This window comes from Lutzomyia longipalpis, chromosome 1, assembly GCF_024334085.1.
Source record: "Lutzomyia longipalpis isolate SR_M1_2022 chromosome 1, ASM2433408v1".
NCBI classification, from domain to species: domain Eukaryota; kingdom Metazoa; phylum Arthropoda; class Insecta; order Diptera; family Psychodidae; genus Lutzomyia; species Lutzomyia longipalpis.
In genome coordinates, this window is record NC_074707.1 from 8,607,666 (window position 1) to 8,630,827 (window position 23,162).

General features: G+C 34.1%; 3 protein-coding genes across 5 annotated transcripts in view; 2 read left to right on the forward strand and 1 right to left on the reverse strand.

Annotated features, from left to right (window-relative positions):
- LOC129787387 (mucin-22) overlaps positions 1-23,162 on the forward strand; it is a 35,353-nt gene that overhangs the window by 2,494 nt on the left and 9,697 nt on the right. The window contains exons 1-7 of one of the 3 annotated variants that reach the window (XM_055822949.1): positions 9,401-9,902; positions 10,173-10,274; positions 13,337-13,810; positions 17,178-17,480; positions 17,582-18,805; positions 19,037-19,489; positions 21,048-22,248. In XM_055822949.1, coding sequence (XP_055678924.1) covers positions 9,810-9,902; positions 10,173-10,274; positions 13,337-13,810; positions 17,178-17,480; positions 17,582-18,805; positions 19,037-19,489; positions 21,048-22,248 — 3,850 coding nt within the window. In that variant the 5' untranslated portion in view covers positions 9,401-9,809. Of the gene's footprint in view, positions 1-9,400; positions 9,903-10,172; positions 10,275-13,336; positions 13,811-17,177; positions 17,481-17,581; positions 18,806-19,036; positions 19,490-21,047; positions 22,249-23,162 lie in introns of those variants that run through there. The other 2 variants (XM_055822931.1, XM_055822941.1) reach the window with 2 other exon arrangements.
- Positions 406-2,325, reverse strand: LOC129787710 (toll-like receptor 6). The gene is made up of 2 exons (XM_055823448.1): positions 2,100-2,325; positions 406-2,023 (listed from the first exon to the last, which is right to left on the reverse strand). Exons 1-2 carry the CDS (start codon positions 2,111-2,113, stop codon positions 538-540), a joined length of 1,500 nt encoding a protein of 499 aa, XP_055679423.1. The 5' UTR covers positions 2,114-2,325; the 3' UTR covers positions 406-537.
- LOC129787713 (leucine-rich repeat-containing G-protein coupled receptor 5-like) lies at positions 5,662-8,616 on the forward strand. Its single transcript, XM_055823463.1, has 2 exons — positions 5,662-5,712; positions 5,788-8,616. The coding sequence occupies exons 1-2, from the start codon at positions 5,699-5,701 to the stop codon at positions 7,271-7,273; spliced, it is 1,500 nt and encodes a 499-aa protein (XP_055679438.1). The 5' UTR covers positions 5,662-5,698; the 3' UTR covers positions 7,274-8,616.

The following is a 23,162-nucleotide window of genomic DNA, read 5'->3' on the forward strand; positions in this document are numbered from 1 at the left end:
CTAGGAAATATGATATTTTAAGCTTTTTCCAAACCCTTAAGTGACTTTATTAGCCCCACCCTCCCCTACAGTTATAAATGTACTGGTAAGCTGACCAAGCTTACGAGAGTTGTGTTTCTTTCAGTGTACCAATTTTGTAAGAGCAAACTAGAACGCGAATTAAATATTAATATGCACAAAGTCTGGAAAAGTAGAAAAGTCATAGGTACCCTAAGAAATCTTTAGTAGGCCGTATCTCGAGAATAGATCCATAGATTTTCGTAATTTTTTTTGTTTAAAACGCAGGCAGCTATAACATCGAAAAATGAAAAAAAAAATATATGTTTTCGATTTTAGCGCCTCTTCCAGTCATTTCTCGAAGTTGCAAGAAGTTGGAAGAAATTTTTTAATTTTTAAATCATTTGCTTTTTTATTTTTGTTTATTATTTATTACATGTATTATTATGTATACAAAGTTTCGTATAAAATAAAAGCATTTTAATTTTTATTTCAAATTCTTTTTTGTGCAAACAATATAACATAAAACCTGGGAAACAATCAATGATTCTCTCTATTTGAATTTGAGCATAAGTTTTCAACTTTATTCTCCAATATTTCATTAGTTTTTTTCAATTCATCTTTTATTTCACTTAAACAGGTTTGCATTGCAATAATTGCATCAAAAATCTCTGATGTTGTTTTTGGAGTTTCTTCTTTGTCGTCATAACAACCTTCTTTGGAAACATTTGTTCCATCCACGGACACACTTCTATCAATGAAGAATTTGAAGAGAAGACTGAATTTGCCCTGCAGTGCTGAGAATCTTGAGCATTTGAATTTGTTGTGGGATAGTCCCAGGACCATTAAATTGGGCATTATTGTTTTTGGATTGTCATAGAAGTCCTTGAGACGATTTCCGGTTAGATTTAGAATTTTCAAATGCCCAAAAACGGTCATTGTGTCCTCGTTGAAGCTTTCAATGCGATTGAAAGCCAAATCAAGGGTTTCAATTGCGTTATCCTTGTGGAAGCTTTCGGGTTTGATGGCTTTTATGCGATTTTTTGCTAAATCCAACAATTTGAGGGCTTTCATTTCGGAAAAACAAGAGCCTATATCACGAATGAGGTTGTCCTTTAACGTTAAATTCACCAATTGTTCACATTTGCAAATATCCTGCAAATTGTTTCCAAGTTTGTTCTTTTCCAATTGCAGCGAAGTAAGACTTTTGATTGACGATCCAAGGGATATTTTAGTTAGTGAATTATCATTTACTTTGAGCATATTAATGGTACTTGCATCAATTTTTGTAAAATCCACAGATTCCAGGAAATTGGAAGATAAATCAATGAAGGAAGTGTTCAATGAACCAATAGGTTGGAATTTCTTCAACTTATTGTGACTCAAATTCAAATTTTCAGCTCTCACAACGTACTCAAAAATTCTATCTGCATTCTCCAAAGAATTATTTGTGAGAGCAAGATAACCAAAGTCCATCCCTTTGAAAACACTTTCAGTGATATTTTTAATTTTATTGTGTGATAAATCGTAAAAGAGATCCGTGTTGAATGTTGGGAATGGATTTCCTTTTAAATGAGTTAATTTGTTTTTTGACAAATTCAATATTATTAAATCTTCAAATGTTGTAAAGGCGTTGTCGTCCAGAGATTCAATTGCATTATCTCCAATGGACATCAAGAAAAGATATTCAAATTTGTAATTTAATCGATCCACATGCTTCAACGAGGTATTTTGCACTATAATTTCACGCACAAATTGCAAATGTGGTAAAAGAGAGTCTGGAATTGTGGTCATGGAAGAATTATAAATTTCTAAATATACAATAAATTCATTCTTTTTCAATTGAAAGGAATATTCAACATTTTGCGTAAATTCACGACTTGTCAGCACACACAAAACATTTATTATCTCTTCGTGTATTGCCAGTCTAACTCCGGTCTCATTAGAGTCATCACATTTGAGAATTTCTCTCTTAGGTGCCCCACTAAAGGATTCCGCGATGAAAAATTGTAGAAATAAAATTGCACTAAAAACACGAATTTTAATTAACATAAATTTTCTACAAAAGTAAATTTAACTAATTTAAGTTGGTAGATAGGTACCTCAAAAAGATCATTTTTTAAAAACAATCTTCAATTCGCTGAGAAAGATGACAACTCTTGCCAAAGGTTCACGAAAAACTGTAGAGAATTTTGAGATTTTTCTCTTAATATTCATATTATCACACGCATGAAATTTGTATTATCGCTTCATCCTTTTTCCTCTAGGCAATCATTGTTTCCTCTTAGAGTTGTGGATTATGTTAAGTAAATTTTAAATTGATACTCTTATCAATACATCGCCTTTATTTTAAGACGGATATGAAGCAAGAATACATATTTCATGCGTGTGATAATTAAAAGAAATGTTTTTTTTTTGTTTATTATTTACGAAGTAAATTGTCGCTTCGCTACAATTTACCTCACCCCACTTCGCGGGGATCTATTGCGCTTCTCGAAAAAAATATTTTGCAAAGAGAAGAAATCATTTTCACACATTTCCGGCGCCAAATTTAAAAAATTCGCAAAAACTGCATGAAATCTATATGGGGGCTACCTGAAGGGGGGCTTTGGGGGGAAAATGAATACGGTCATCTGAAACCGCCTAATAATAGGGAGCCTCTGTACCAAATTTCATCGATCGGACAAACGGTATGGATTTGTATAGAAAAGAAGGAACGACGTTCACCAACAAACAGACCTTTATTATATAGATTAAAAGTTTCTTAAAAATAAAATAAATAAAAAAAAAACAATTGTATTTTCAGATTCTTTTCCTTTAATAATTTCTATTTGCATGAATTTTTAATTTGATTTGACAAATTTTCATACATCTCTTTCAATTCATCCTTAATTGAATATTGCATAGAAAGAATTGCATTAAAATTCTGCGATAATCCAATTGGAAGTTCATCTTTGTCACCGTAACAACCTTCATTGGAGACATTTGCTCCATCTACGGGAACACTTCGATCAATGTAGAATTTAAAGTGGAGACTGAATTTATCGTGCAATTCTGAGAATCTTGAGCATTTGAATTTGTTGTGGGATAGTCCCAGAATCATTAAATTGGGCATTATTGTTTTTGGATTGTCATAGAAGTCCTTAAGACGATTTCCGGTTAGATTTAGAACTTTCAAATGCCCAAGAACGGTCATTGTGTCCTCGTTGAAGCTTTCAATGCGATTGAATGCCAAATCAAGGGTTTCAATTGCATTATCCTTGTGGAAGCTTTCGGGTTTGATGGCTTTTATGCGATTTTTTGCTAAATCCAACAATTTGAGGGCTTTCATTTCGGAAAAACAAGAGCCTATATCACGAATGAGGTTGTCCTTTAACGTTAAATTCACCAATTGTTCACATTTGCAAATATCCTGCAAATTGTTTCCAAGTTTGTTCTTCTCCAACTGCAGCAAAGTAAGACTTTTGATTGACGATCCAAGGGATATTTTAGTTAGTGAATTATCATTTACTTTGAGCGTATTAATGGTACTTGCATCAATTTTTGTAAAATCCACAGATTCCAAGAAATTGGATGATAAATCAATAGAGGAAGTGTTCAATGAACCAATAGGTTGGAATTTCTTCAACTTATTGTGACTCAAATTTAATTCTTCGACATTTAAAGTATTTTCAAAAATTCCATCAGCATTCTCCAAAGAATTATTTGCAAGAGTAAGGAACATTAAATTCATCCCTTTGAAGACACCTCCAGCGATATTTTTGATTTTATTCTGTGATAAATCGTAATAGAGGTTCGTTTTGAATGTTGGAAAGGGATTCCCCTTTAACTGCGATAGTTTATTTTTTGACAAATCCAATATTGATAATTCTTCAAATGTGGTTAAGGCATTTTCATCGAGGGATTCAATTGCATTTTTTGATAAATTAAAATAATGGAGATTTATGAATTTATAGTTTAATTGTTCCACATGTTTTAGAGAAGAATTTGTCACTTCGACCTCACGCACATACTTCAAATTAGATAGAAGTGACTCCGGGAATGTGGTCATTGATGAATTGTGAATTTGTAGAACTGCAACGTACTGATCCCTCTCCAATGGAAAGGAATATTCAACTTTTTTGGAAAATTCACGATTTTTCAGCACACACCAAATAGTTTTGACCATTTCGTAGTATACGAACATCATTCCGGAATCTTTAGTTTCGTCACATTGGAGAATTTTCTTTTCTTGTTGTTCCCGACTAGAGGATCCAAAGATGAAAAGGAGTAGCAAAAAAATTGCCCTGAATACGCAAAATTTTTATAATTAAAAAAACAATTTCTCAAATAATTAAATTTATTTTACCTCATTAGCAACATTTTTCTTTTCAAAGAATCGTTAAGTCTCAGAGAAAAGAACAGCACTTACTAAAGGTTCGCGAAAAACTAAACAGCATTTTGAGATTTTTCTTCTAAAATTCCTACACACGCATGAAATTTATATTATCGCTTCATACCCTTTTTCCTCTACACACTTTTGTAATTATTAAATGCGGCAAATTGATAAGAATATTAATTTTAAACTTTCTTAACATAAAAGGGAATTTTTTTTTACTACTGAAATATTATTTTCATAATAAAGCGCTTATACCTAGAATTTCATACTTGGTTCTAATTTTAAATAACATTGAGAAATTAATAATATTCCTCTAACTTGGTTTCTCTTCAAAATTTATTATCGAGGGCTGCATTGTAAAACCGGCTAAGTCGGTATGAGTTTCGAACCGACTTAGCCGGTTTTACAATGCAGCCCTCGTTATGTAAAATATTTAATTAGAAACGAAAAATTGAAAATTCATTTATTATATGAAATAGTTTTAATCAGAATTTTCCCATTGAAAATTTTTGTTGTGATTAAGAGTGCATAACAATAGCATAAAAAGTTTTGAATTTGAATTTATTGTGATTAGTGTCCCGGTGACATAGCACAAAGTGGGACTATATACATATAAATTTTACAATAAAAGTTGACACAGAGCAATAATCGGGTGGGGGGGGGGCGTGAAACAATTAATGGGGGCATAATCACATATCTACTTCTAATGAATCAAACAAATGCTTTCTTATTTCCTTACTTCCTTTCTCTAACAAATTTTCATCAACTCTCAATAACTTATTGTAATTATTAATGGACTGAAACTTAATGGCATGCAATCCGTATTTGGTGGTTTTTGGGGCAGAATTTTCAATACAATTTTTTCTTGTTTTTATGTGTTTTTGTTTTTTTTTTTTAAATCGTAAAGATTTGATTAAATGAAAGGTTTTAGATTTTTTTTATTGAAATTTTTAAGAATTTTGATTGAGAATTTATTTTTCTAGACAAAACTTTCAAGTCAGAAATTGCGTAAACGTACAAAAAAAACCTCCTGGGCATATCTGGGTTAATTCTTCCAACGGATATTGTGTTACATAATTACTGGGAATGATTATTCTTTAAAGTTGGATTATGTTAAGTAAGTTTCATGATGATATTCTTATCAGTTTGTTGCTTTATTATTATAAAAAAAATGCGTAGAGGAAAAAGGATATGAAGCGATAATACATATTTCATGCTTGTGGTGGTATTTTATAAGAAAAATTCCAAAATTCTGTTCAGTTTTTCGTAAAGCTTTGACAAGTGAAGTTACCTTCTTCAGCGACTTGACGATTCATTTGAAAAATGATATTTCTGGGGTAGGTATCCCTAACCCTTAATTATTTAAATAGAAGAAGAATTGTTTTGTTAATTATTCAATTTTGTGAATTTAGGGCAATTTTATTGCAACTACTCTTCATCACGGGATCCTCAAATGGGACACCTTTGGAAAAGAAAATTCTTCAGTGTGATGACTCAAAGTATATGGGATCTTGGATTGAAAATTGGCAAGATATCGATGCAAAATGGTGTGTGCTGAAATATCGTGAATTTACAGATGATGTTGATTATTCCTTTAAATTGGAGGGAAGAGAAAAAATTGTCTATCTACAAATTCTGGATTCATCAATGATCAACCTTCCGCGATCACTTCTATCACATCTAGGGTTTGTGCGTGAATTTACAGTGTCAAATTCTTCTCTAAAGCATGTGGATCGATTGAATTTTAAATTTGAAAGTCTTTACTTTGTGAATTTTTCAAACAATGCAATTGAATCGATCAATGACCATGCTTTTGCTAATTTTGAAGATTTAAAAATAATATCTCTGTCAAACAACAGATTAACTCACTTGAAGGGTTTTCCTTTCCCATTTTCGGAAAAGAATCTTGATTATGACTTTTCACACAATAAAATTGAAAGTATCGCTGAAAGTGTTTTTGGCGGGAAGGATATCATACGATTAATCCTTACAAATAATTCCTTAGAAAGTGTAGAAGGAATTTTTAAGAAAGTTGTAAGACTTGGAGAACTGAATTTGAGTTACAATAAGTTGAAAAAATTCCAACCGACTGTCTCATTGCGTACTTCCGCCTTTGATTTATCTTCCAATTTCCTGGAATCTGTAGATTTCACGAAAATCGATGCAAGTACCATTAATACGCTAAAAGTAAATGATAATTTATTAACCAAAATATCTCTCGGATCTTCAATCACAAGTCTAACTTTGCTACAATTGGAGAAAAACAAATTTGGAGATAATTTGCAGGATATTTGCAAATGTTCAAAGGTAATGGATTTATCTCTAAAGGACAACCTTATTCGCGATATAGGCTCCTGTTTTTCCGAAATGAAAACCCTAAATTCGCTAAATTTGGCAAAAAATCAAATTGAAACCATAAAACCCGAAAGTTTCCACAAGGATAATGCGATCGAAACTCTTGATTTGGCTTTCAATCGTATTGAAAGCTTCAATAAGGACACAATGAGCGTTTTTGGACATTTAAAAGTTCTAAATCTAACTGGAAATCGTCTTCAGGACTTTTATGATTATCCAAAGACAATCATGTACAATTTAAAGGTTTTGGGACTATCTCACAACAATTTCAAATGCTCAAGATTCACAGCATTGCAGGATAAATTCAGTCTTCTCCTCAATTTCTTCATTGATAGAAGTGTACCTGTTAATGGAAAGGACATCACCAAAGAAGGTTGTTACGATGATAAAGAAAAAGTATTGACAGCAAGGTATTTAGATGATGCAATCCTTGCTATTCAAAACTCCGTCAGAGATGAATTGAAAAGGATTTATGAAAAATTTGAATCTCAAATTAAAAAAGTTGAAAACTCATGCTCAAACCCAAAAAGAATTGTTCCTTAAATTTTTAATATTCTATTAATTTCTGCCTAAAATGAAGACTTGTAATAAAAATGTAATTGCTTTCGCTTTATACGTTGTAGAGAAAATAAACAGGATTTTTTTTATTACTCCCACCCCTCCCTAAGGTATAAACAGGAATAAAATATAAATAAAAAAAGATAAAATCAAAATGTCGCTGATTATTATCTATTGTGGAGCAAATCTGTGATGGACTTCTTAATTCAAGTGTTACAGGAAATGCTTTAAAAATATTTTTACTAATAATTCAGTGTGATTTTTTTTCTATACCTACTACAAAATGCAAATAAATTCTCTTTCACCTCTAAAATTAATTATTTCCTTCACAAAATAATGAATAAGAATATTTCCCTAAGTAGAATTAACCCCTAATATGTCGTTTAAATTTCTCAAACGAAGAAATTCTCAAAGTAACGCCATTCCATGCAATTTCTCTGCATTATTGATTATTATTACAACATCTTGGTGACACATTTATATATGTAGGTATACAATATCTGCATAACGAGCATTTAGCTATTGCTTTCACTTTCCACTCCTGTAAAGCTGCTGATTTTTTTCTTCTTCCTCCTTGTTTATCGTATTTGTGATTTTATTTTTAATTAATACTAAATCTGCCCCACAAAATGTATTAGATTTAACAGACAAAAAATGAGAGAGAGAGAAAGATGAGAGTACAAATAAAAAAAAACACCATAAGCTATATGGATGATTTTTAATTAAATTAGACACACAACGAGCACACAGAGTGAGGTAGGGCGGAAAAAAAAGAGGAGCGAGATTTGTTTGTAAAATATAAAAATTCAATTGGGAAACTGATATGTTGGGGTATTGGCAATATGTTGAAAAAGAATGAAAAAAAAATATGAGGAAGAGAAGATTGTGTGCGATGGAACAAAAAGAGCGGGTATATTTTTCGCTTGGCAATAAAAAATGTTTATATTTCGACCAATTTCTTCTCACTTTGACTTTCCTGCCGCGGAATGTCCGCGATTTGTGCGTATGGAGGGATTTTTTTTACATTCTTGTTTCTTCAATAACTTTTCTATATTTCTACAAAAATATAAGCAAAATTTTACTTTATGGAGTTTTTGTTGTTGCCCATGCTCTTCTACTTCTTGTGGTGCTTTATTATGTCAGCTGATTCACGCAATGTGCGTATTTTGTTGGATTTGTTGGGCACGAGAGAAGTTGTGGAGAGAAATATAATAAAAAATAAAATATAAAAAATAATATAAGGAGTGTTCAAACAGAGTCCGTATTGAGTGGTCACACGCCATTTATCTAATTACACATCATTACCATATAATAGAGGAGACTGGGGGAAGTTGACTATTATTTACATATTTTAAAATTCAAGATTTTATTCTTAATCTGACAAGAGAGTTAATACTTAAAGATTAAAGAAAAGGAATTTTGAGAGATTCTAAAAATAATTTGTACGATATTTTAATTATGGAGTACCTAAGTGTAAAATTTTATAATTAGTTTTAATTGACACCTTATAGATGCATCCCGAGAGCCCCCTTCTACATTTCCTTTTAAAATGAAATAGAAATACAATTTATTTTCACAAATAGTTTCTATTTTCACAACTGTTGAATGAATTCGGTTAAAGGAACAATTTTAGAAATTCTTACAATTAATTTAAAGAATTTCTATTAAGAATTTACTTTTCTAGACTCTTTTGAAGTCAGATTTCAGGAAGACTTCAAAAAATTTTGGATATATCTGGGTTTAATAAAATAACTCACAAATGGTTCATAAACCTGACTTTGTAAGATAGAATCTTTTCTTTGGTTTCTTAAAAAATTCTCTTTCATTTTAAGAATCTCTTAAGGAAAAATCCTTAAACTGTTTTTTTTTTAAAGTATTTCAGAATATTTTCCGGAAGATCATTAAAAAAAAAAGTATTTTTATTATTTTTTTGAATCATTACCCAAGTCTCCTCTAATTATTATTTTCTTCCAACAACTAAATGTACATTATGTACAACAAATTGCGAGAAGAACCAAAAATTTTTAACGGTGTGGCTCTCTGTGGATTTTTCTGTTACAACAAATTTTAAGTAAAAGAGGAGCAGGAGGAGGATAGACCGCACAACAGTCAAAAAGCAGCATTGATAAGAAGAGGGAGACGCGACGCAGAGGTCGGAAGAGACAGTGTGGTCACAAATACAATTTTATTCCTGTTCAACCACTTCATTTGGCCTCTTTATCTCCATCCATACACCACTATATTGGGTGGATGTGGCTAAAGAGGAGGAGAGTGCGAGTATTAGCAGCAGTACACCCGGACGCCCTTCTGGCTCCTCTATATGGTGTATGTGTGGTGTGTATAGCCTCACAGAAAAGGGGAGAAGTTTGATTTGAGGAGTTGAGAAGTTGGGCAGGAACGGTGATTGCTTCAGTTGTTTAGTGGAGAGTCAATGATGGTGTGTGCCAGAGTTTCTGGTGTGTCGACGAAAGTTTTTGCCATCTCTGTGATTTTCTTTTATTTGCTCTTTCCACTTTGAAAGATGTACTGCAACATGGGGAACAAATCACCCCATCCCTCCAATTATATGTGGAGTCAAAATTTTCCAATTTATTTTATCGTACCAGCTATTTCTGTTAGTATATTTTTTTTCATTCTTTTGCTTAAAGTTTCTTTGAAAATTCATTGGAAAAATGAAATTTGACTTTTGCAAAGAAGCTGCTGCTTTTAGAGCTGATTCATACTTTGTGATGCAATTTTATTTTGTTAGTAGTTTAACGAATGTGTTGTGAGGAAATTTTTAATTAACCTGTGCGGATTTCCCAAAAGAATGATTGTGCAAGGAAAAGAAAAATTAGAGTGTGAATAAATCCGTGACGTTTTTTTCTTTAAATTTATTTTGCAGAATTTTGAAAATTACGATGATCGTCAACTGAAGGCTTTACTGGATGAAGCCATGACATACAAGACACCAAAGGATCGTGAGCACAAAAGTGAAGCATTTAAGGTGAGTGTCTTTTAGAACTTTCCTCATTATTGTTTAAAATCTTATAAATTCCCCTAATGTTGAAAAAAATCCTCGATGATGAGTCAAAGTTCAATGTAATTTTTTTTGGGAAAGAGATGAGAGTAGGATAGAGACAGTCAGAAGCAAAAATGACCACAAAAGATTTGCAAAAATGATTCACACTATTGCTGTGTGTGAAGAGAGCGAGAATGTTCTTTGTTCCGGGCAATGAGGGAATGTATATTTCTGTAAATTCTTCTCCAATGTGTTTTTACAAGCGGATTTTGCCAACTTTGCTTCCAAAGTGGGGAATTGTTTTAATTTGCAGGAGGAATTCTTCGTCCTCCATCCTCCACTCGAGGACTCGATTTTCCTTTTAATTAACATTCATTGCGGAGTGAAATCTTCCACCCTCCCTCCCACACCCCCAGAGTTTCTTTTTTGTCCTCACATCCATTTCAAAAGGGGCATAAGACAAGCGTCACAGTGTGAAGAGTCATTGTCGCATGGGTGCCTCATTAAATTTTATCTATGCACTTTTCATTTGGATTAACTATCATGTGGACTCATCACCAGCTGTGTGCTGGGCTGGGAGGAAAAGATGCTGACACTCACAAGCATATAGTAGTAGCAATTATATTTTTCACTCACAGTGGGGTATTATGTAAGTAAAAATAAGTACAGAGAGAGCATTGAGGAGAGAGAGAGAGGAAGTACATGATAAGGTACTGACCACAATGACAATATGCGATGGGATGAGATTAGAAAATATTCAATTTGAATTTTCAAGCGTTTTCTTCATCCTATTTTAAACACCACATGTCCCAAACAGTTGGAAATACATATTTCTGTGGTTTTCTCTGAAGGGAAAATGTCAGTCAAAAGTTATTTAACAACAGAAACAGAAACTTCCTGCATACACAAAGTGTATCAGTCATGGTGTTCAATTGATTTTGCAATTAGTTTCTGTTCTAGCAAAAAATATAACAGATATTCCAAAATTGAAAAGTAAAATGGGAGCATTAATAATATTTTAAAATTTCTTGTAAATTTCTTATAGTTATCTAGAGAAGCAGAAAGAATTACATAAAGAGACCGGATTCTGATAAAAAAACAAGCTTTTTAAAGGATTCTTCTACAAGATCTTTTTTTCTAAATTTTTGTGAATGTTTGTGTAATGGAAACTCTTTAAAAAAAAAAACTCACATTCACAAAAATATTGAAAAACTTGTTGCAAAATCGTATAGAGAAAAGTCGTGTTTCTTATCAGAATCCAACTACAAATATCATCCAAAAGAGAGAATTGATATTTTATTTTACAAAGAAAATTCATTTTGGTTCGTGAAATTTACTTTTCTTATTTTTTTTTTTAATTATAATTTACAATATTCTTGCGAACTTTAAAATAGGTACAAAATTTTAGATTCTGAACAAGATGTTTTTATTTGAGGTCCTTGTAGAAAGGCCAAAAAGCTCAATTGAAAAATACCTTGGATTCCAACATGGTTAGACCTTTCTTTAACGATTTTAAATTTCTTCATGAGCCAAACGATAAGAATTAAATTGAAAACTTTAAAGATTAGGCCAACATAGATAGGGGAACTTGGCCCAATTCGGACCTCTTATAAGGCCTTTTTCAATCCGTTATTACATAAAACCGATAAAACTTTAAATGTAGAAAGTTATGGGAGTTAAAAGAGCATTAAATGTGCTTTAAAATGGTACCAAATTTAAGAGTATTGCTTTTTATTTTATACCATTTTTTCTCATTCTGCGCGGACCTTTGGAGGTCGGAATTGGGTCACGTTCCCCTACTATTTGGAGCAGCAAATTTCCCAAAACTTTTCCAAAAAAAGCTTTCAGCCAAAGGCCAAAAGCTTTTAGCAACAAAGCTTTAAACATATTTAAAAAAAAATCGTTAACTTACTGAAACGCTAAAATATTATTTAAATCATCCTTACGAAAAAAAAGAAAATGAAAAACCTTTTAGAAAAATCTTTTCGTTTACTTGATTTAAAAAAAAAAAGAATTATTTTCAAACAATTCAGAATTATTTCAACACCTTGATTGACACACTTTGTATTTTTTGACAAAATCATATTTATATATTAAATAGCAAAGCTAATACTAACCCATTTGATTGTGGTTTTGTTGTATTACCTACATAAATATAAGTATATTGAAAAGTGACAAAACGGAAATGCGGTAAACAATGTGAGGAAAATAACAGAGTAAAAGAGGAGAGAAAGAAAAAAAAGATATTTGTTTGACACTCTGAAGAACAATGTTGGAAAAATTGCTGTTTGGAATTAATTAATTGAAAATGATGATGATAATTTCATTGCATAACTCAACGCAACAAGCATTTAAAATGCATTATAATTTGTAATATGAAATTGAATTTAAATACATCGTATTACATTGTTTTGTATGTAGGTACTTAAAAGCTCTCTCTTATTTTCTCTCTCTTCTCTCTATTGTACGTGAGGATGGTGTATATAATTTGATATCCACACAGCTAATTTACTTTTGTCTGATGCGCTCTGGGAGGTGTTCTGTTCACTCACTGATTAAAGTCCCCAAAGGAGAGGTGGGAATGTCAAAGAATTCTCAAGTAAAATCTCGTTAGTTTGATTAAGTTATGAATTCCATGCGGAGATGGGTTTTTGATCATAGGGAATGTGAAATGCAATCTAAATACGTAAAATTTCAACATTACTGCCATGTATAGAGCTTCTCTCTCTATGCTAGACATAACATTGTTGTGGCTACATAGGTAGACAAATTCAATGAATAGAGAGGGAGAGAAGAGAAAGAATATTTTGCAAGTAAATTAATATTGGCAGAGAGATAAAAGAAAAATAATGAAGATGTGAAAGAATTTCTCGAGTAAATAAGAAAGGTGAGAGAAAATCTTTGAAATGGGAATAATACGTGGTCTGGTCAGTTTGAGAGATTCTAGTTCAGTTATTTCTCCCCTAAAAGAATGGAGATTGAAGAAAAGGTTCTAATTTAGAATTTTTCTTGTGTGGCTCGATAAAATAAAAAAAAACACGGAATAGATACTACTCGAAAAGGCGGAAATTCAGGAGAAAACCCAGGAGATGAACTACGAATTTAGGGCGTCTCGTACATCAGGTGGTTCCCTGCAGGACTTGGCCAATCCGGCTGATGTAGATTTCTTTGGGAGTAGCATGAACCACCAGCGGAAGCATCATAATTCGCGTCAAAAGAAGTACAGTACGACGTCGTCGGTGTCATCGCGTCAGCGTGAAGGTGGAAGTTTACCCAGCAATGTCAATGTGGCCACCAATCATCTGTTTCAGTACGAACCAACTCAGCCATTTCTCAGTGAGGTGAAAAGTAAGCGCGGTGGCAGCCGGAAGGTCGATATTGTGATGTACAGTACATCGGATATGGTGGAGAAGCGTGATCGTAAAATTCACGGGGATACCGCTGATGTCCTACTCGTTGGACGTGATCCAAAGCACAGGGTTGCCGATGATGTGCAACATCTCGACCATGACTCAGTGCAGGTGAGTGATCAATTCAATTCTTCATCAGCCGAAAAAAAAACTCTTCGCAACAAAAAGAAGAAAAATGAACGAAATGAAATAACTTCCAACGCGATGGAGTTGATGACGATGGGGTTTTAATATATACAGATAAGATACGAAGACAGAGAGAGAGTGTAAGAACTCATTGAAGAAGTTTCTCATCATAAATTTATTAAATGAATGTGTGGGGGATTTATCAGTTTACTTAACTTAATTTTTGCGTCAAAATTTAAATTTATCAAATGGGTTTGTGAACAGAGAAAGATATCGCTTGTAAAATTTTATTAGGTACATTATTACTTCATTTTCGGGGATTTTTTTTTTCTTAAAAAAAATGCGTGACTTGCTCTAGTTTATTGGAGGAAATTATAGGGGAAAAATTGTGGAGAATTTGTCAATATTTCCATTGAAAATTCAAAGACATTTACTACTGTTTTCCGTGGAGAATTGGTGGAATGATTCGTTAAAGTTTTTTCAAATTATTTATTTTTTTAATTAAATATAATGAGATTTTCTCTAAACTAATGGAATTTATTCATTTGAATTCAGAACATTGGAAATCTTTAAAGGAAATTTATCCTTTAAAAAAAGAGCTGCCCTATAAGAACGTTTGATAAAGTTTTGCCTAGAAATACAAATAATGACGTCAAAATTGTGTTTTATATCCCTTTAATTACATGAAACATTCGCAATAATGTTTCTTAGCTGAATTTTGAAACATTTCTAAAACGAATAAGCTCCAGTCGATTTTTTTAAACTCTTTCGTGTTTTTTAGGTCATACGTATTCACAAACGTAAAACATTTTATTTTTAAAAATTTTTATGAATTTAATTGTTTTTTCAAGTTACCAATGCATAAAATTCATGCAAAAGGGGCCAAAGAAGACATTCTGACTGAGAAAAGTCCTCTGAAAGCATCCACAAAATAAATATCGTGATAAAAAGAGCGCATGTTTCAATGTTTCACGTAGACGCGAAAGGGTTAAAGGAGTTTATTCGTTTTAATACATAACAATGATCTAATTATAAAATAAAGCGAAAGGACGGTAAGTAAAAGTTACGGGCTGTGATTCTTTCTTTGTCAGTGAAATGTGAAGATGGCTGAAAATTGAGGATGGACAAATTTTGAAGAGAGACTTACTCGTGAGCCGAATCACAGCCAACGCGCAGAAATTTTGAAGAAAGCCTTAATCGTGGCGGGCGTTGGCTGTGATTCGGCTCACGAGTAAGTCTCTCTTCAAAATTTGTCCATCCTCAATTTTCAGCCATCTTCACATTTCACTGACAAAGAAAGAATCACAGCCCGTAAGTTTTACTTACCGTCCTTTCGCTTTATACTGTTCCATCCATGCTATATTTAATATTTATCTTTGCATTTTTGTATATGTATATATAATGTATATATCTATGCATTTATATATATATTTTACTTTACTTTTATATGTGCATATATAAAAAGCCCCGCTTCGCGGGGCGTTGGTCTTATGTAACTCAAGATATGACATGTTAACTTTAAAACGCGATATCTCCGGAACGGCTACATAGATTTTCTTCATTTTTGGCATGATGAAAGATATTATAGTCAACTATAACATATCAAAATATGAAGCAATTCTATAAAGCGGTGCTCGAGATATTCATCGAAAACTCATCAAAAATTTTGTTTTCGATTTTAGCGCCACTTGCGGTCATTTTTTGATCTTCCGATGTTTTAGAGAGTTGTAGGGTTTGTTGAGAGCTTTCATTTGAGCCCGGGTTGATCAAAATCGGTCAAGCCGTTTTCGAGTTATGGTCGATTTTCTATGAAAAATTGTGACGGCCATATTGGCTAAACGGATTGACCGATTTTCGAAAATGAGGTATCGTTGGAAAGGTCTTGATGGCCCCTACAACATATCAAAATTTCAGACCTCTAGCTATTACAGGGGCTGAGATATAGGCAAAAGAAAATTTTGGGGTTATTCAAAATGGCGGACGGAGGGGTGGGGGGTTGGATTTAACTTCATAATCGGATGTCTTCCACCCGATATATGAACTTTGCCGTTGACCGCAAGTCTCTATCTATTACCGTTCTCTTGCAATATTGCGTTACATTCCGGCCGGAAGGCCGGAAGGCCGGACGGCCGGACGGCCGGCCGGAAAGATTTTTGGCGCCACCGTTTTTTGGAATGTAGGGACCCTAATTCGTGCTCATCCCAAGTTTGAGCCCGATCTGACGACTTTGCATTTTTGAGTGTACACAGAAGCTGTGCTTCTTTGAAGAAAGAATCACAGCTAAAAAAACAATCAGAAATCGTTAAAAAGATTTACTCTTTAAAAATAGATGTTCTATGAGACAAAATTTTGCCTAAAAATGCAAGCAATGACGTCAAAATTCTGTTTCATATCTCTTTAAATATATGAAACATACGCGATAATGCTTCATCGATGAATTTTGAAACGTTTTTGAAATCAATAAACTTCAATTGATTTTCTTTTCTTTAATCATTCAATCTCATAATACATGAAACATTCGCGCTAATGTTTCACCGTATATTTTGAAACATTTTTGAAACGAATAATCTTTGACTTATTTTCAATCAGTTTTCTAAATCTTTCAACTAGTTCAGCAGCTCCTCAAAAAAATTCCTCTGAAAGACGAAACATCCTCACTATAAGAAATTCTACAATTTTTAAGTATAAAATTATATTAATTTGTGAATTTTCTGCAAGTCACGCAGATGCTTTTACACAACAAAAAACGAAAGATAATCTTCTTCTTTAGATGCAATATACTAGTCTTATAAATGTCGTAGTGTGTGCAATGCAACACTCTTCTAAGTTGGGGGCGCGAGGTGAATGAAGAAGAAGAAATTTATTTAGACAAAAAAAATCATCTCGATGAGTGGCAGTTGGATTAAATAAGTAAAGTATAAAGCAAAAAAAAAATCGAGTGCAATACTCAATCCACTTGGAAGTCATCCAAGTGTGGTGTTTAGTAGAGTTTGCCACACATGAAATGAGTTCTACTGCTGCTGCTGCTGCACACAAAAGAGATCTCTCTTCTTGATTGTGAATTTTTGCTGATGCGGTGCAAGTGATCAAATTCACACCACAAAAAAAAAACTACGACAGAGAGTGATCATTCCACAGATTAATGAACTTGAGAGAGTAGGGAAAAAAAAGTTTTATTCTGTTTACAATTCTTTGGGGAATTTAGTTAAAGTTTGTGAAATTTAATCCACAAATGAGGGAAGTTTGTTATCGGTTTCTCTTCTTCTTTTATTTTCTAAATGTGTTTTGGATGAGGAAAGTAGTGTGATCTTCTCATGATTGGTTGGTTTGTTGGTTGGTTATTGGTTTGTAGAATCACGGTGATCCACTGAGTGGTGATGACTATGAGAAGAATTCGCTGAATAAGATCCCTCGTGCGAGTTTCACATCGCAGAAAAATATCGATCTTGGCCATCATTCGACACAAGTTGACAAAGGGGTGGAATTTTCATCACTTGGCGATGGATGTGGCACAAAGAATGTCGACATGACCCCACTGCAGCTCAATCCAGCCTATAAGTCCGTCAATAGTGTGGTTAATCCCAGTGATTCAGCCAAATCATCCGTTCAGGCTTCCCTCACGCACAGAATTGCTGTGAAGCAGACCAGTCGGGATGTGAGTCCTTCCTTTCCTTTCTCTTTAATTCTAAAGTTTCTGAATTTTTCGGGATTTTTCTTGACTCATTTTTGTTTTAATTATTTCAAATAAAAAAATAGAAAACGGACGAAAATGGCAATTCGGTGAATTCATTCAACACCACAGCAACAGTCACAGTACCCCAGACGTCAAAGACGAAGAAGAAAATATCAAAATCCGAACGGAATACAATTACAAAGAATTCCCATGATATCGATGGATTTCGCGGGGGTGACAATATTGATATTCTTGTGCGTTTCATTGAGAACACGGAGAATACACGGAAGAATGCATTGAAGGCAAAGAGTAGTAGCAGTAGCAATGGTGGTGGTAGCGGTGGGAGTGGCAATAATGGCGTCATAGTTCCGGGTGATCGTACAGTGAAGAAGGACAAGAAGGCGAATGGAAAGAAGGAGAGTAGTAGTAATAAGTTGAAGAAGAGTAATTCAATGGATGAACTGAGTAGTAGCAGTAAGTTGGAGGAAATTGCCCGGTCGGAGAATGCGAGTAATCATGAGAATGGTGGTGTTACGCTAAGGGCGAAGAATACAAAGAAAGCTGCCTCGGAGACAACTCCCCTACTTGGTGGTAGTAGCCACAAAGGTGGGAAACGCGGTGAAAGGAGATCCTGGGGCACGGAAGAGCTCTCCTACCTTGGGGATCCCGATGCAATGGAAGTGCAGCAACCAAAGAAGGCAAAAAGCAAAGATGCTGCAGCTGCTGCGGCTGCTACTGCTGCCACCCTAACAACGGGGAATCTCAAGGGGAAGAAGGATGAGCAGCAATCACTTTCGGTGGAGAGTATGTCGGCAACGTATGAAATGGCGGAATTTCACGTGGTGACAAAGAAGAAGAAGCCGAAGAAGAGGCAAAATATCATCGTGACCCCATTTGAGGGGGATACAAGGACGGTGGTGACACCAAAGGCGCCCGCACAGCGACAGGATAGCTCGAGTGCCGGACAGAATCGTGCCAAAGTTGTCTACAATCATCAAACGAGTAGCCATTTCGCCAATGATCGCGATGTTTATGTCAATGATCGCCGTAAATCCACCTCATCGGTGCCACCGTCGGAGAAATCAGACTCGAGTGACCTCGATTCGGTGCACTCACTGCCCGTTGAATCGTCCACAGGGCTCTCATTGGGTCTCACAACGATCCCCTCTGCTGCGTCATCCTCAACACCACCCCAAGCTTCCTATGCGGACATTGCGAGGATAGCAAATAGCAACAGCATTGAGCAGAGGTTCCAGCTGAAGGATAATTGGCCAGCAATGCCACTTAGGCACACGAGTGGCAATCAGGTGAGTTTTCACTTTTAAATTAATAATTTTTTCTCTTAAAAATTTCATCAATTCCTTGAATAAAATATTCTCCTAAATAAATAAAAAGAAAGGTGATTCAATAAACTTCCAAAAATCAATAATTTTGTATGCTTTAACATTAAGTAGCCCCCTCATTATAAATCAATCCATCACAATATTTGTGCGATGTTAAAATGTCCTTCTACATTCACGATTAAATAAAAAACTCAGCAGGAGACCATGGAGACGGCATCGACAAACAGCGGAAGCACAACGGCAAGCTACAAAAGTCAAAATAGCGTCGTTCATCGATCTGTGCCATCGACTGGGAGTAGTACATCCCAGACGTCACCACCTGCCTCCATGGTGGCTACTGCCACAGATGCAGCAGCAGCAGCAGCAAGTGATGACACCTCCTTTAGCCCACCGGAGGCTGCAAAGAAACCCGCTGCAACCGCAATAAATGGCATAATTGCACCGTACGTCGAGAGTGCGGTGAAATTGTCAAATATTGCGGGTGGAGGTGTGCAAAATATGGCTGATGTGATTAAGAATAGTATGGATAGGACGGGTAGTGAGCACAAGAATCACCTGCAAAAGTCCAAGAGTGTTGAGAATGATTCGAGCACGTACTTTGGCAGTATCGATCACTATCCGGCACTCGAGAAGACTGTCAAATCGAAGGTAAGTTGCAAAGTTTTGTAAATTATAATTAAAAAGCATTTTGTTAGAGGGAAGATTGGCTATTTATTCGTTCTTAGAATCTCTGAAATGTCGTGCCTATGTAAATTTTTCAATATTCTAGTAGAAAAAATGTTTAAGGGTTTCTTAACTTTCTTAACTTAAAAATAAACTTGAAGATAAGAATATTTTTTTCAATTGAAAAATAATTAAAAAGTTTTAAGATTGACAAATTCATTTTGAACCTCTTATTCGGTCTAAGAATCTCTGGAATGTCGATCCTATGAAAATCTTTCCACAACTTTGTTAATATTTAATTAAAAAAAATATTTTAAAGATCTTTATAAAAAGTAAAAATTATCTAATTAAAAATTGGAATGAAATATTGAAAACATTTAAAGTTGAAAAATTTCATTCTGAACTTTGGTTCGGCTAAAAAATCTCTGAAACGTCGTTCCTATGTAAACTTTTCTATAATCTTATTATAATGTCTAATAAAAAAATGTTCAAAAGGTTTTTTTTTTAATTTAAAATTTGAATAAAAAAAAATATCTATTATACAAAATTAAAAAAAATTGAAAACCTTCAAAATCAAAAAATGTAATTCTAACCCGTTTAATCGAATTCTGACTCTCTGGAATGTTGGGAATGTTGTAACTATTCTAAAAGTTTTTAGGATTCCTAATTAAAAAAAAATTAATGGAAAATAATCTCATTGAAAAGCTTTAAAGTCGAAAAATTACATTTTGAACATTTCGTTCGGTTTGAGAATCTCTGTCAAGTCTTTCCTATGTAAACTTTGCTAAAGTTTTGCTAATATTTAATTGAAAATTTTAAGTTTTTTTTAACTTAAAGTTTTAATAAAAATATCTATCATACAAAATTGCAAAAAAAAAATAATTGAAAGTCTCTAAAATCGAAAAATTTGTATTCCAACTCGTTTATTCGAACTCTGAATCTCTGAAAAGTCATGCCTATGTAAATTATTCAACATTCTTTTCTGTTCTTACTTATATTTATCTTGATTTTATAGGATTTTAACATTTTATTTCTTTCTTTAATCGGGTCTTTGAAGGAAAATTGCTGTTCCAGGACTCTTTAAAGATCTTTGGAAATGTATTCGAAAAAAAAAACAAATTCTTTGTTGTTCTCAAAGGGATGGTATAACCTCTTTTTCTGTGATGAAAAGTCACTTTTTGTTGAACAAAATGTATGAAGAATTCTCGAATCTCGACCGATTCCCAAGAAACACTTTAACTTTTTTTTTATATTAATAAGTTATTTCGATAATGAGAGGGATTAATCGAAAGCTAATTAAATGTACTTTCGATTGCAAGTGGAATTGTGCAAATTGATCCCTTTTTTTGATCGGAAGAACCTGCTGCTTCACGAAAAGTACTGATTTCTCGGGGTTGGGCATCCCCCTGGTTTTTCTTTTATAAAAGAACAATAAAACGTTTTAAAAACACAATCTGCCAAGATATTAAAATAACTTTTAAATTGTTAGAAAAGAAAAGTAAAATAGATGCTAATTCAGCTCTTTTTCTATTTTCTTTTGAAGGTACCACACCATCACCAACACCATGGCGCACAGCCGGTGGGTGGCAAAAATGTTCCCAACGTCGAAATGACGACGAAAAAATCAAAATCAATCGTATCAAGTACTAGTAGTGTTAGTTGTAATAATAACAATCTTAGCAGTAGTGGTAGCATTAATTGTAGCGCTAATGTAAGTCCAAATTTGGCTGTGAAAGTGTCACCTGTTGAACAATTGAAATCACCGGCACTCGTTAGTAGTGTCAATCGGTGCGATGTGCCGCGAAATGGTGGTGCAAGTGCGCAAGTTGCAGCAGCGGCAACCGTTGCACCACCAACGACGACGACGACGGTAAATAATAATCCTGCGGCATTGAATGAGGATGGCAATGGGGGGATGACATCATCACCTGGTGTGGTGATGCCCACAAAGAGTCATCGCGGGAAGAAAAATGACCAAAAATCCGGCCATCAGGAGGATGCGAATGCGACAACGGCGAGACTTGGCGGCGGCTCGTCTACGTCGCGCCCGGCTGTGATTATTCTCAATGACAATGATCGGTATCAATTGAACGAGGGTATCACCTTTGGCTTTGACATCAACAACCAACTCCTCTTTGGGGATTTCAATGAGAATGAACTGCACCTCCTTGAGGCATCGTCAACGTCGTCGTCGGTACCACCCACCCTTAATTCGTGCGCCTCCTCCGTTACGTCATCGGGGCAGACGGCCACCGATACGGGGTACGCGTCGAATGCGTCCACCGTGGCCTCATCCGAGGGGCACGACACAACGCTGGATACGAATAATTCGAGTGTTCAGTCCGCAAGTGATGCCACTGTGTCGGATCAGAATTTCAATCATACTTTGGATGATTTTATGCAAATCGATGAGATGGAAAAGTGTTGCGATCCAATGCCAATACTCAAGGCATGTGTGAGTGTTCAAACAAGTATGGAGCATCTCTACATTAATGACGCTCAACCACCGTCGTCGTCGTCGTCGGTGGTGCGTCTCGAGGAGAGAGATTCCTCTATAATTGCATCAATTCCTGCCCAAATTGCATTCACAGACAGTGAGAGCAACAACAACATCATCCAAATGCTGAGCCCATCTGCGAGAATTTGCGGCAAGAAGCTCAATGTACGTTACGTTGCACCCGCCGAAGAGGAGCTCATTCTAACCACCTACAATCACGACAAGATTGTTAGTTTCGTCGGATTAGGTGAGTTTTATCTCTCTTATTATTTTTTTCTTAAAAAGATTCTCTAATTTTATTTGTTCTAAAGAATTTTTTGAAGCATTTTTTTAAAACTTCTTTTCAATCAAGAAGATTGGAAAAAAAATTCAGTGCAGCGATTTCAATAACTAAGGGAACCTGGGGTAAAATGGTGAATTTTTGGGAGATAATTTTTCCTGACTCCCGTGGAAATATTTGAATTTTTCCATGACGTGTATATAGGGAATTTTTCGGGCTACAACTTTGTCTCAAACGATTTTTCTCTATCTTAACGGGAAAATGCTTTTTCATTCCATTTTCCAAACCCTTCCAAATTTGCCTGTTCCAAAAATCATGGGGTAAAATGATGAGTTGCGTTTTTTTTTCCCTAATCTTTATTTAATGAAATTATTTTAGCAAGGCACGATAATATCTATTGAAAATGAGAGATTTGTGTACCAGTTAAAACTTTTTTTTAATAAAGTACAAAAGAAATGAAAAAAAAAAACGTTAAATTTAAGAAATTCCTTTTTTTATTTTTTTAGTTTATAAAAATTGGTAATAGTGAGTGATCAAACATGATAAATTGTTAGTATTAGTTATGGTGATTAGGGAAAATTTTTTGTTTCAAAAATTTAAAAAGTTATTTATAAAAAACACCAAATTCACCATTTTGCCCCAAGGGGTACTTTTTACTATCAGTGTTCTACGGGAAAAATCGGAAAACTTTTTTTTTTGGGAAATTCAAATTAGATTCGTGTTTAGCAATAGTTACGCTATCTAAAAATGCATTTTGATCAATAAAATTGCAGAGAATTTCACCAAAACTTAATTTGTAGTTGAGAGGTCAGAGTAACTTTGAGGTTCGAAAAAAAAATATTTTTCAAATAAAATCTAAAATTTTAGATCAATTATTATGA